General features: G+C 48.4%; 1 protein-coding gene across 3 annotated transcripts in view; it reads right to left on the bottom strand.

The window, feature by feature from the left end:
* OTUD3 (OTU deubiquitinase 3) overlaps positions 1 to 12,440 on the bottom strand; it is a 62,954-nt gene that overhangs the window by 27,698 nt on the left and 22,816 nt on the right. For 2 of the 3 annotated variants that reach the window (XM_085879084.1, XM_085879086.1), the window contains exons 2-3: positions 11,327 to 11,475; positions 11,077 to 11,189 (exon numbers count right to left, since the gene is read on the bottom strand). In XM_085879084.1, coding sequence (XP_085735210.1) covers positions 11,077 to 11,189; positions 11,327 to 11,475 — 262 coding nt within the window. The remainder of the gene's footprint in view (positions 1 to 11,076; positions 11,190 to 11,326; positions 11,476 to 12,440) is intronic. The other variant, XM_085879085.1, reaches the window with a different exon arrangement.

Below are 12,440 nucleotides of genomic sequence, written 5' to 3'. Positions count from 1 at the left end.
CTACAGCCACACGACCTACAGGCTCCACAGACCACCACAGCTACAACCACGCCTCAGGCGGCGCGCACTCCTATATCCCGTGCAAGCACGTGACCACTCCAAAACCACTCCTCCACGCCTCCACCACGCTCCCCGCCCTGCCCCCGCAGGCCCAGTACACCACACTCCTCCCTCCTAAAACTATGATTATAAAATGACCATCATAATAATAAGCATAATCGGCACAGAATACCATGATATAAAAGCAGAGAGGCACAAAAACGATAATAACCAAAAAGAACACAGGCACATCACACTATATAATGTGTCGATGCGAGCGAGTTGAACTGCAATGGACAGGTTCCGAAGACTGAGTTGCACGACGAACCCACAAAAACCCTGACCGCGTTACAGATATCAAGAAGCAAGGCGGGAAGTACAGCATCACTACGCAGCAGAAACGCCCCCAGGCGGCTCATGCTTACACGCCCTCTGGCGAGGTCGCGACGACCTCCCGAGCAAACCTCCCCCGGCACCATCAAACGCCCCCGGCCAACAAGGCGGCACATCTCCCCCAGACAGACCCGAATCAGATAAACATTCCGAGCCCAGAAGCTCGTTGTCTGGAAGCCCCGTGGCGCCAGCGCAGCCGACCTTGGCGAGTACAGAGGTTCGTGCCGCCCAGCGCCAAACCCGTCTGACCTTGGGCGGTGACACTGAACAGCGCCGTCGGCTGGGCGCACCATCAGTCCCATAACAAACCCACGCATCACAATCAGCCGAGATCCCAACGCACGTCCGAACGGCTTTGGCGAGAACAGAGAGTTCCGCCCCAGGGCGGCAGGCACGTCTGACCTTGCCAAAACCAGAGGTGGGGGTAACACTGAACAGCGAACCAGCCCCGGCTCTGAGTCGATCTCTGAGACCCACACGCAAGTCGAACCGGCAATTAGTCAGCTGCAATCCCAGCAACCCCATACAAAACCACACATCACATCCAGTCATGCCATAAAGCAACAAGAACATCGTCTGCGCAGATGCAAACTCCCCTTTTCGTACAGCACGTTCTCCCAATATAATCCCCACACATGACAGGGTAACGACCCGTGGACTGCCCTCACAGCTGGAGACCAGAAAGACCTCTTTATTTGCGACGATCGCCCCCAAGGCCTTCATATAACATCGGTCATATCGAACATCCCATCGATTGATCCTAGCCAAACATATGCTCACATACGAACTGTCGGCATTTATTTTAACAACGCTAAACTGCATCACTTGAGCAATGAAAATCAAATACGCAACGAACAGCAACCCATGAATCACATCACGTGTCCGTCTCTCGGTCGTCGTCGCGACGTTGCGATGACCTGCTTGTCGTCGACGGTCGCGATCCACGAACTTCTTGAACGCGACCGGCTCGCTCCAATTCCCCGCTGAAATCGCCTGAACGACACGGGCGCGCATTGTATCATGAGCGCAGCCGAAGCGCGAGAGCTCCTCGCAGCTGGCATGGCTCCCGTTGCTCCAGAACCGTACATCATCGTCGCAGGAAGCAATGAACGGCAGCCCACGCTGCATCGTCGCGGCCCCCGTCGCCGGAACCTCGCCCTCGCTTCTCGAGGGAGGCCCGGGCCCACACGGAGGTACGTGCCCCGAAGGAGGTACAGGTGCACCTGGAGGTACGAACTCCGAAACAGGAACTGCGAGCCCCTCCCCTCGCACCACAAACCACGGGAGCGCAACCCGCTGACCCTGCTGGGCAACCAAGACGTGTGACCCGCCAACCGCCGGCAGCGCTTCACCGGCACACGTGTGCCATGCGAGGGTAGCACGAGCGGACTCAACTCGACACCCGATCAGTGCCCCGATCATCTCGACCTCCACTGGCATTGGTCCTGTCACCGTCGGACCAATTGAAACCAGGTTCAACATTGGCAGCATCAGTGCCCCGATCATCTCAACCTCCAATGTCATTGATCTTGTCACCTCCGGACCAATTGAAGACAGGTTCAACATCGGCAGCATCTCCCGCTCCGGGATCCCTATACCCAGGCTGCAAGACTCGACCCGGGGCGTCAAAGTGTACGCCATGCACCGAACACCGTACCGGCAGTAGGTCTCGACCCGGGACGTAAGGGTCGCTTCGCACACCGCCATCCATGACCGTTATGATGGGCAATGACTCAGCACACACACCGTAGACGTCCCCGAGTGCTCAGACCGCCGTCTGATTGACTGCATTGCAACGCTCGGCCACGACCCGTGCCAAAGACCGTGCGTGCAGCTGTGCACGCCTGGAACATCGCGCTGACCTCCGAATCATCCGCTGTGCACCGACCATCGAGACCCCGGACATTCCTCAGAGCTTGTGCGACGCCATGTTCCGTTGATAGCGAGGCGAGCAAGATCGATTTGCGTTTGCTTTCATCGTCTACAGAATTCGCGTGGAAATAGCAGCCCAACTGTTCAGAAAACAATTCGAAGTCATCTCCGATGAAGATGGGCACACGTCCGTGCGCCGTGCCCCGACCTTCTGCCATTCTCGAGCCGTCCGTGACGGCGAGACGCCTGGCCCCGAAGCCTGTGCGTGCGGCGCGCGAAACTTGCGATGCGCTCCTCCGGGACCCTCGCCCGGTATAGACCTCGAACCGCGCGAGATGCGCTGAGTTACTCGCTGCTGCGATCCAATAACCTAACCACTCTGCACACGCCGATCCGAACAGACTTGTCGCCAAATGTAGTGTCTGGTAGAGGTGCACCAAGGCAGACACGAGCCAGGGGATAGCACAACCCTGCTTTATTGCCACGAGCGAGAGTGTGAGCGTATGTTGCCCGTAACTCCACTTTATTACGTACTCGATGCACTCTACAGCCACATGACCTACAGGCTCCACAGACCACCACAGCTACAACCACGCCTCAGGCGGCGCGCACTCCTATATCCCGTGCAAGCACGTGACCACTCCAAAACCACTCCTCCACGCCTCCACCACGCTCCCCGCATCACGCCCTGCCCCCGCAGGCCCAGTACACCACAGCTGTGTCCAATAAGCTGACCCCAATGATAATTGAGGAAACACCGGTCAACGAGCGTATTATGAGATTAAGGATTCGTCACTCCTTAGGTGTCATTTCCCTGGTCTCTGTTTATGCTCCGACTGAGGCAAGTGATATCACCGTGAAGGATGCATTCTACGCCACGCTCGAGTCTGTGGTTGATCAGTGCCCCAGACGAGATACACTTCTAGTCTTGGGGGATTTCAATGCATTGACTGGAACTGATAGGGATGGTTATGAGACATGTGATGGTCCCCATGGGTCAGGAACTATGAACCAGAATAGCACTAAGTTCCTTGACTTTGCAAGAAGTAATGGACTTAGGGTGGCTGGTTCATGGTTTCAGCGCCCACAAGCTCATCGCTGGACTTGGTATTCCAACGCTGGCGGTGCGGCAAAGGAGATTGACCATGTCCTCATTGACGGTTGTTGGAGGATGATCCAGAACTGCAGGGTCTACCAGAATGCTCAGTTCCTCAATACTGACCACAGGCTTGTTGTAGCAACTCTAAATCTGCACCTTAAATCCTGGAGAATGGTACCATCCCAGCCTAGGCTGGATGTTGGCAAGCTCAGGGATGAGAGAGTAGCTGAGGAGTTTGCGAACAGGCTGAGTGGACACTTGGGGGGTCTGGGTGCTTTGGGGGTGTCCTGAAGAGTTGTGGAGTGCCTTCAAGACCACCATCCTTGATGTTGCCGGTGGATGTCTTGGAACTCACCGCAGGGCAAAGAAGAATTTTGTCTCTCAAGGGACACTGCATACCATTGACCAGAGTCGCAGGGCCAGGCCGAATGGCAGAGCTGAGCTGTTCAGGGAGCTGAGGCGTAAAACTGTACGTGCACTGAGGGTGGACAAGGAGGCCTATGTGCGAGGAATCTGTGAGGGGGTAGAGCATCACCTGTGGACAGGTGATTCTCGTCCCGCTTACAGGGGAATTCGCGCATTGCATTCATCCAAGCCCATCCCTCGGAGCACTGCAGTTAGAGCAGAGAGTGGTAGGCTCTTGACAGAGGAGTCTGAAGTGAAGGCCTGCTGGGCCGGCTACTTTGAGCGGTTGTACCAGGCTGATCCCCCAGCTGTCGAGTTGGACGTCAAGGGTGTTACAATCCCTGTTGCTGACTCTCAAATCAACTGTGGTCCACCTTCGCTTGTGGAAACACGGGCTGCGGTGAACCGGTTGAAACGGGGCAAAGCTCCAGGGATCTGTGGCATCCATGCTGAACTTCTCAATGCTGGTGGAAATGCTGCACTCATGTCGTTGCATGCAGTTTTGTGCTCTGCCTGGAACACAGGCATCATCCCAATTGATTGGAAGAGGGGCCTTGTTGTTCCTCTCTGGAAAGGGAAGGGTGATCGCCAAGACTGCAACAACTACTGAGGGATGACGCTGCTCTCAGTGCCGGGCAAGGTCTTGGCTCGGATAATTCTTGATAGGGTTCGCCACCATCTGCCTGAGCACCAGCATCCAGAGCAGTCAGGCTTTACACCAAAGAGGTCAACGATTGACCGTATCCTTGCTCTTCGTGTCCTCACCGAACGCAGGCGAGAGTTTCGGCAGGGGCTGCGTGCAGCCTATGTTGATCTCTGTAAAGCATTCGATTCAGTGAATCGGGATGCCCTCTGGAGGATTCTCGGTCTTCGTGGGGTGCCACCAAAACTGATCGATCTGATGTCTGAACTCTACTCTGGTACTGAGAGTGCTGTGAAGTGTGGTGGTACCATCTCTGACTTATTTCCAGTTGTTAATGGAGTTTGTCAGGGGTGTGTACTGGCCCCCACACTTTTCAGCACTTGTATGGACTGGATTTAGGGAGGATGTCGGAGAGATCAAGCTGCGGTGCATCGTTTGGGAATGTCAAGATCTCGGACCTTGATTTTGCAGATGATGCAGTCATCTTTGCGGAGACTTTAGATATCCTTTTGGGGGCCCTCGAGGTGCTGAATGAGGAGTCGGAGCCGCTGGGATTACGGGTTTCTTGGGTCAAAACTAAGATCCAGGCTTTCGGTGACATCTTGGATGCTGCTGTCCTGTCTGTGTCTGTTTGTGGTGAGGATGTTGAGGTCATGGAGAGATTCACTTACCTTGGCAGTGATATTCATGTCTCTGCTGGCTGCGAGTCAGAGGTCAATAGACGTCTGGGTCGGGCCTGGGGAGGCATGGATTCACTGGATCATGGGGTATGGCGCTGCCGGTACCTGTGCGGGAGGATGAAAGTCCGAGTCTTCAGGTCCTTGGTACTTCCAGTCTTGCCCTATGGATGCGAGACTTGGACTCTGACCAAGGATCTGAGACGGAGACTTAATTCCTTTGGTACCAGGTCTCTTCGGAGAATCCTTGGCTATCGCTGGTCGGATTTTGTGTCCAACGAGCGGTTGCTGAGAGAGACTCGGATGAGATTTGTTACCTGCATAGTCCGTGAGCGTCAGTTGCGGCTGTATGGACATGTGGCTCGTTTTACTGACGCTGATCCTGCTCACCAGATTCTCTCAGCGAGGGAGTCTCATGAGTGGAGGAGGCCAGTGGGCCGACCACGTGCCTCGTGGTTGCAGCAGGTTGACCATCATCTCAAGGAGATGGGGATGGGCCTGGCATCTGCTTGGGGGATGGCCAGATGGAGGCCCCTGGAGTACCGGCGGAACGTGGACGCAGCGACGCGCTGTTCTGGCACATGCTCACATACCTGACCTGACTTTTACTTAATTATGAAAGTTCTAAAAGTTCCTCGATATGTACAACATAGATCTACTGGTATATCAATGACAATTGGAATACAATTGAAATTCAGCAGTGGCAAATTGATTGTTTATAATACCGAGTTTTTTCTATGCCTGTGTATTAACCACACCCCCGACTTTTAACTTTTTTCCACTGATAAAAAGTGCGGTTCGTGCACCAGAAAATATGGCATTTCAAAAATTATAGTATCCAGATCCCTACCTTCACCAAAATCTAATCACTTCTTCCTTGTCACACACCCAACGTATCCACCAAATTTCGTCCGAATCCATCCATAACTTTTTGAGATATCATGCTATATTTATATATTGGCCCCATCTCTCAATGGTGAAGAATCACTGAAAAAAATTATCGTATCCCGATCTTCACCAAAATCTAATCAATGCATCCTTGTCACACACCCAACCTGTCCACAAAATTTTGTCGAAAACTTTTTGAGATATTCTGCTTACAGACAGACAGACAAACGTGAAAATATAACCTCCGTCCACCTTCGGTGGTGGAGGTAATAAGGCCAAAGTTTGATGATTTAGTAGAGAAGTCAGCTTCTCAAATGATAAAAAGGAAGGAAGCAAAGTCTATTTTTAAGTGTAGATTTAAACAAAAGACTTTTAAACTTAAGGAGATCATGTCAATGCTTTTGAAATTCATCTGAAAATTGAACCAGTGTTGGCTCAGCTTCACAAAATCATGTGAATGTGTTAATTATTCTTGAAAAATCACCTGGGATTCAAAGATCAATTCCTTCAGAGTGTGGCTGGTTTAATAGAGGGGCTCATACATACTTATGTAAGACCATGACATTAGCAGACAATAAACGTTATATACATGGTTGACGAGATTTGAACAAGTTGGGTTTCCAGCATCACGAGCTATAATTAGATGGGAATGCTGAGGTCAATCTTGCATTTGGGCAACATAACACGACCCATAATTCCATCTTGGAGATATTGCCGTTGAAAAGGTAATCAATCTCTGTAGTGCATGCAGCATGCATATTTTCCCCAATACATATAATTTATGAATCTATCTACTGGTATATATATATATATATATATATATATATATATATATATATATATATATATATATATATATATATATATATATATATATATATATATATATATATATATATATATATATACATATATTGTTGTGGTTTCCTGCCCGTCGGCGTGCGAGCAACCGCTTCTAGCCAATGGCGGCCGCTCTCGCCCACCGAACGGGCAAACCTAGTCGCAGCTTTCGGATCAACGCCGAAATCCAGCTATGGGTGTATCTTTAATCACACCGAAAATCAGCCAACTATTCTGTCCGCACACGACAGGGTCCGATCGCCGAATTGTCGATTTACCTAATTATGCGCGCAGACAGAATGCCGGGGATTTACACCTCGACGGGACCTGCTTCGAAACGAGCCGCTAAGCAGCTCGCTCCGTTTGAGATTTGCCAAGCGGTGTATATCGCCAAGCCCCACCGGATCCGATTCTATTATCGGCTATTAAAAAGCCAGCTAATATTCCGAACTTAACTATGGCAGTTCAATTGAGGGAAGAGGACGCAACAAGCAGGTCAACATTCACACAATGAAATTTATTACAAATTCGACACGTATGCAGGCATGCAGTCATTTATGCAATCAGGTCTTCAAGCACGTATGCAATAAATGGGGGGTAGGGCCAAGACACGAGCAAGAAAAAGAACTACAACCGTTGGTCTATTTATTATGTACAATTACTTAAACATGTTAACTTAAGGACACGGCGCCACATCTCTCATACAAAAACCCCAAAAAAGAAAGAGAAGGAAGGAAAACGTGACCGTGTGGTGAATCCTCGGGTCCCTGTCCTCCTTCTCCCGACCTCGTCACGACAGACCTCTGCTGGCGTCTCGGCGCCTCCGACCTCGTCACGACAGACCTCTGCTGGAGTCTCGGCGCCTCGTCACGACAACGACCTCTGCTGGCCTCTCGGACCTCTGACCTCGTCAGGACAGACCTCTGCTGGTGTCTCGGCGCCTCCGACCTCGTCATGACAGACCCAGAGAGAGAGAGGGAGAGAGAGAGAGAGAGCTTTAGCACGCACGATCCAGAAAGAGAGAGAGAGCTTTAGCGCGCGATCCAGAGAGAGAGAGAGAGAGAGAGAGAGAGAGAGAGAGAGAGAGAGAGAGAGAGAGAGAGAGAGAGAGAGAGAGAGAGAGAGAGAGAGAGAGAGAGAGCTTTAGCGCGCGATCCAGAGAGAGAGAGAGCGCGATTCTCCTCAGCTTTTTATAGCCCCTCCCCCTCGCCCCCTCCCTTTTCCCAGCGCGCGAGGGAAGCTTCCAGAAGAAGCAGTTTTCCTGCTCAATCGGGGCCGTTCCCTCGCCACTGCGCCACATTCGTTATTGCTTCTTGTTTTTCTCCTGCACGTGTTGAGAATCCACTCGCAGGGTTGGGAGTCTCCTGCGTTGGCCGGCAGAGTTGTCATTCGTTGGGGGGAGGGGGCGTCGTCTGTTCTCCCTCGACGAATGCCAGGCTTCTGGAAACCGTATGCTGAGGTGGAAACGTGGTGGTGGTTGTGGTTGGCGTAATGGTGGCATCGCTGGCGTTTTGTGATCGTGATGGTGGTGTGGTTGGGCGGTTGTGGTTAAGGTGGTTGTTCCAAAATAAAGATAGCAAAAGAATAACGGCTGACTCAAAGATTACAGGCAGATTACACGAATAAATCCCTTAAAAAATAAAAAATAAATAAATAAATAAATAAAAAAAAAAAAAATAAAAAATCGGTGGGGAAATCTAATCTGAACACACACACTTATCGACATAACTGATCTCTAGGGAACCTGTATGATGTTCTGTGAATTTCCACAACCGTAACTATATATATATATATATACATATATGTATATATATACATACATACATACATATATATATATACATACATATATATACATACATACATATATATATATATATATATATATATATATATATATATATATATATACATACATATATATATATACATACATATACATATATACATACATATACATATATATATATATATGTATATATATATATATATATACATATATATACACACACATATATATATATACACACATACATATTGTTGCGAATCTGGAAGCCGTGAGCACTCAACATACAGGTCCAAGAGAACAGTTATATCGCTATGTTTTTTTAGTAAGGGTCCCCGTCCCGTGTCTAATGGGTGAATAAATGTACATGCGCTGTGAGTTACTTTTAGTCAGGGTTTTCTTTTATTTTTAAATCCGCAAAACTACAACAACGCCAGCATCATCCTCACCTTCACCTCGCTTCCTCACGCTGACGCCATGGTGGGCGGAGTTCAAGAAGGAGCCTCGCGGCAACCCTCGACCAATCAGCGTGCTACGGGTGGGGTGGCCGCCGCTCAGCCAATCAAACCTTGCGACGGTGAGAAAGGCAGTCCGCGTGACTTCACCACGCCCCCGGGCCAATTGACGGACTTGTCGCTAGTTTTGGCCAGTGACAGGGCGACGAACGATTCTGCGTGCCAAAACCGTCCAGTGAGGGAGAGCGGGGAGGGCGGATGCGTTCCCCCCCCCACCCCCGAGACAGGGTGAATAAGGGTGTTGCGTGATCGGACCACAAAGAGAGCTTGAAGATCCTCCTCGTCAAGAACCGCAAGTCGGTTGCATGCCGTCTCTGTCGGTGAACAAGAGAGCTTGAGAGATCCTTCCTCGTCCAGAACCGCAAAGGTTGCGCGCCATGTCTGTCGGTGAAGCAGGAAGGAGAAAAGGGTGACACGAGTGGAGATCGCGTTCGCCTTACACAGGTCGTTGTCGCGTTCACCTCACACGCGAAAGGTCTGAGTCCCGCCACCCCGCCAGCTCGAAGACCACACGAGGTGGACAGGTCCGAGGCAGGCTCTGGTCCTCAGCTCGCCTTTCCCTCCGAGCTAGAGGCCTCAATAAAGGCTGTGGCCACCGGTTCTTGGGTGTAAGTGTGTGCGTGTTTGTGGTGCCAGTCTATCAAGTAAAACTGCATAAGTGCTTGTACATAAATTGCCTTGCATCTCTATATTTGGTTAACTCTGCCTTCTTGCGTGCTTCCCTCCTTCCCCCCAATAATAAATAAACCCATGTGTTAAATGTATCAGTTCGTTACTGTGTTTCCTCCATTGGCTTAGCGTGACGCGTGCTGGTGAATTATAAAGGCTGTTGCCACGGTAAATGTAAGATTGGACCGACGGAACTTCGGCAACCATCCGCTCGGGTTGTGCATGGGTTGGGCACACTAACAGCTCGACTCGTACGAGGGCCGTCGAGGGTGTGAATACTCAGTAACTCGCCACGTGGATTTTTAGGCATTTTGAAGATTGGCAAATAACCCTGTACCACGTGGTGTAATTATTGACGATTCACGGTCCGGTGAGGGACCCGTACTTGTCGGAGTTTTCCGAAAGGTACGATCTAGATTCCGGGTGTTCGGTGGAGTCGACTCTGCAGCTCCATCTAGCGGTCGTGCTCGCAGCCGATACCCGGCCTGCAACAACATATATTTATTTATACATATATATATATATATATATATATATATATATATATATATATATATATATATATATATATATATATATATATATATATATATATAGTAACTACGGAGACATAGTGATATTGCTGGTGTAGTAGATGAGGCAGGAATTTGAAATATAATGAGGGTACCACAAAACAATGGCCAACTTTTTTTTTTATAAAGTTATTTTGGCATGTTTAATTGCGTCTTTCACCAAAGGTAGACAGAGGTTATGTTTTCACTCCTGTTTGTCTGTGAGCAGGATATCTCAAAAAGCTACAGACGGATTTGGACGAAACTTGGTGGACAGGTTGGGTGTGTGACAAGGATGAATTGATTAGATTTTGGTAAAGATCTGCATCCAGTAACGATAATTTTAAAAATATTCTCAGTGATTCTTCATGATTGAAAGATGGGGCCAAAAACAAAATGCAGCATGATATCTCAAAAAGGTTTTGGATGCTTTACTTGGACAGGTCATGACAAAACTAGGTGGATGAGTTTGGTAGATGACAAGAACAAAACCGATTAGATTTTGGTTCAAGTCAGCAGATCTGACCTATCAGTGGGATACAAAACATAAACTGTTCAGCCTGGTGGAGGTACACGCTCTATCAAGTGCCATTCTAATTTCTACAAGCAAATCCTAATATATGGGACAAGGCAACCAACATTGATAACAAATCAAACCGCATCGAAAGACAAGTAAAATGAGAATTATCAATTTCCTACCTCCCAGACCGGAGAATCCAACTGGTGGATTACCACAGTCAGCTGGTGGTTTCGTGCAAATGCCACAATAGCATCATTCCCAGCAAATGTACCATCCTTGGAAAGATTGGCTACTAATGCACAATAGCATAGAGATGGAGAAAACAGGAGAAGTTGATGCACATTGAATATGTTATGGCAATATTTCAAAGCAATCTGTCTAGCAGAGTCAATATTATCAACAGTTTCAACAACAACGGTGTCAAATTACCATGGCGCTCAAACGGCATGTCATCCTCCACAAAGGGCTCAAAATCCAAGCGGTGTTTAAGGATGTATTCGATTGTCTGGGATCGGCGAAGAAGGTGATTATCTTCATGTCCATCAAGCTGATCACCAAGTGCACGAAACAAGCAATTCCTAAGGGACAATTTTGGGGTCATACTGTTGCCAAGGCCTTCTTGTCCTTTGCTGCAAGCAGCTTAAGCTGTCTTTACTAATCTTGCACCTTACCACACTCTACCCATCTCTTATTAGCGAGCAGAATGTTTTTCATTAGAGATTTTTCACATTTGAATTTTGAGGAGTTTTACAAAAATTTTTTTTGCTATTTTATTCATTCGTGTATTTATTTTTTTACAAAAATTGGATTAATGTGCATAATTTGTATAACTTTGCAATGTGATTTATTAAACCACGAGCAAAAGTACCCATCCCTAGTGATGGGACAAGTAAGTTAATCTATCAATTTAAGTTATTTCATGGACTTTCAAAAGGTTAATTGTGTTGCCCTTTTGGTTTCACTCAGAGTCAAAGCTCCGAGATACTTATACCCACCGCAAAATGGTGGTGCAACATCGGGCAACGGAGGTTGGATGTGTCTAACAAAAAATAAAAGAGGGCAAATATCCTGTTTGTGAAATGGAATTTTGCATTCACATTATTTGTGCCTGTTCTCCCATCACTTCAAAAGCGAATGTGGAGCTTTTCAAGCTGTAAAAAGGAGGCAGACACCACAGTTCGCTATATATTTTGGAAGACCCCAGGGAGTCAAATGCAAGACATAAAGGGACCCTGGAGTTTTGATATATACATAGTATTATGTTTCATTAGATTACCTCTCCCTTCCGATCAGTGAAATGGGAAATGCATTGCATTTGTGAAGCAGGTTCAAATTCCTTTTGTAACCCTTCCTTTTCGAGCTCTCCTCTCTTCTTATCTCTCTCCCCATCTCTCTTAATCCCTCTCCTTCTCCACACATCTTTACAGCACATCCATATGCACAAGCAGCACGCTTTACAAAACCAATATGACAGCTACAAAACTCATGTTTCCAATCAGACCCATCATAGCGCTTGGGTGCCACTCGGTCCTGCGTGGAGCCT

The sequence above is a fragment of the Eptatretus burgeri genome, chromosome 4, assembly GCF_056783735.1.
Source record: "Eptatretus burgeri isolate ZD-2024b chromosome 4, Ebu_testis_v1, whole genome shotgun sequence".
NCBI lineage: Eukaryota > Metazoa > Chordata > Myxini > Myxiniformes > Myxinidae > Eptatretus > Eptatretus burgeri.
Note: the sequence above shows the minus strand (reverse complement) of the source record. Positions and strands in the feature narration are given on the sequence as shown.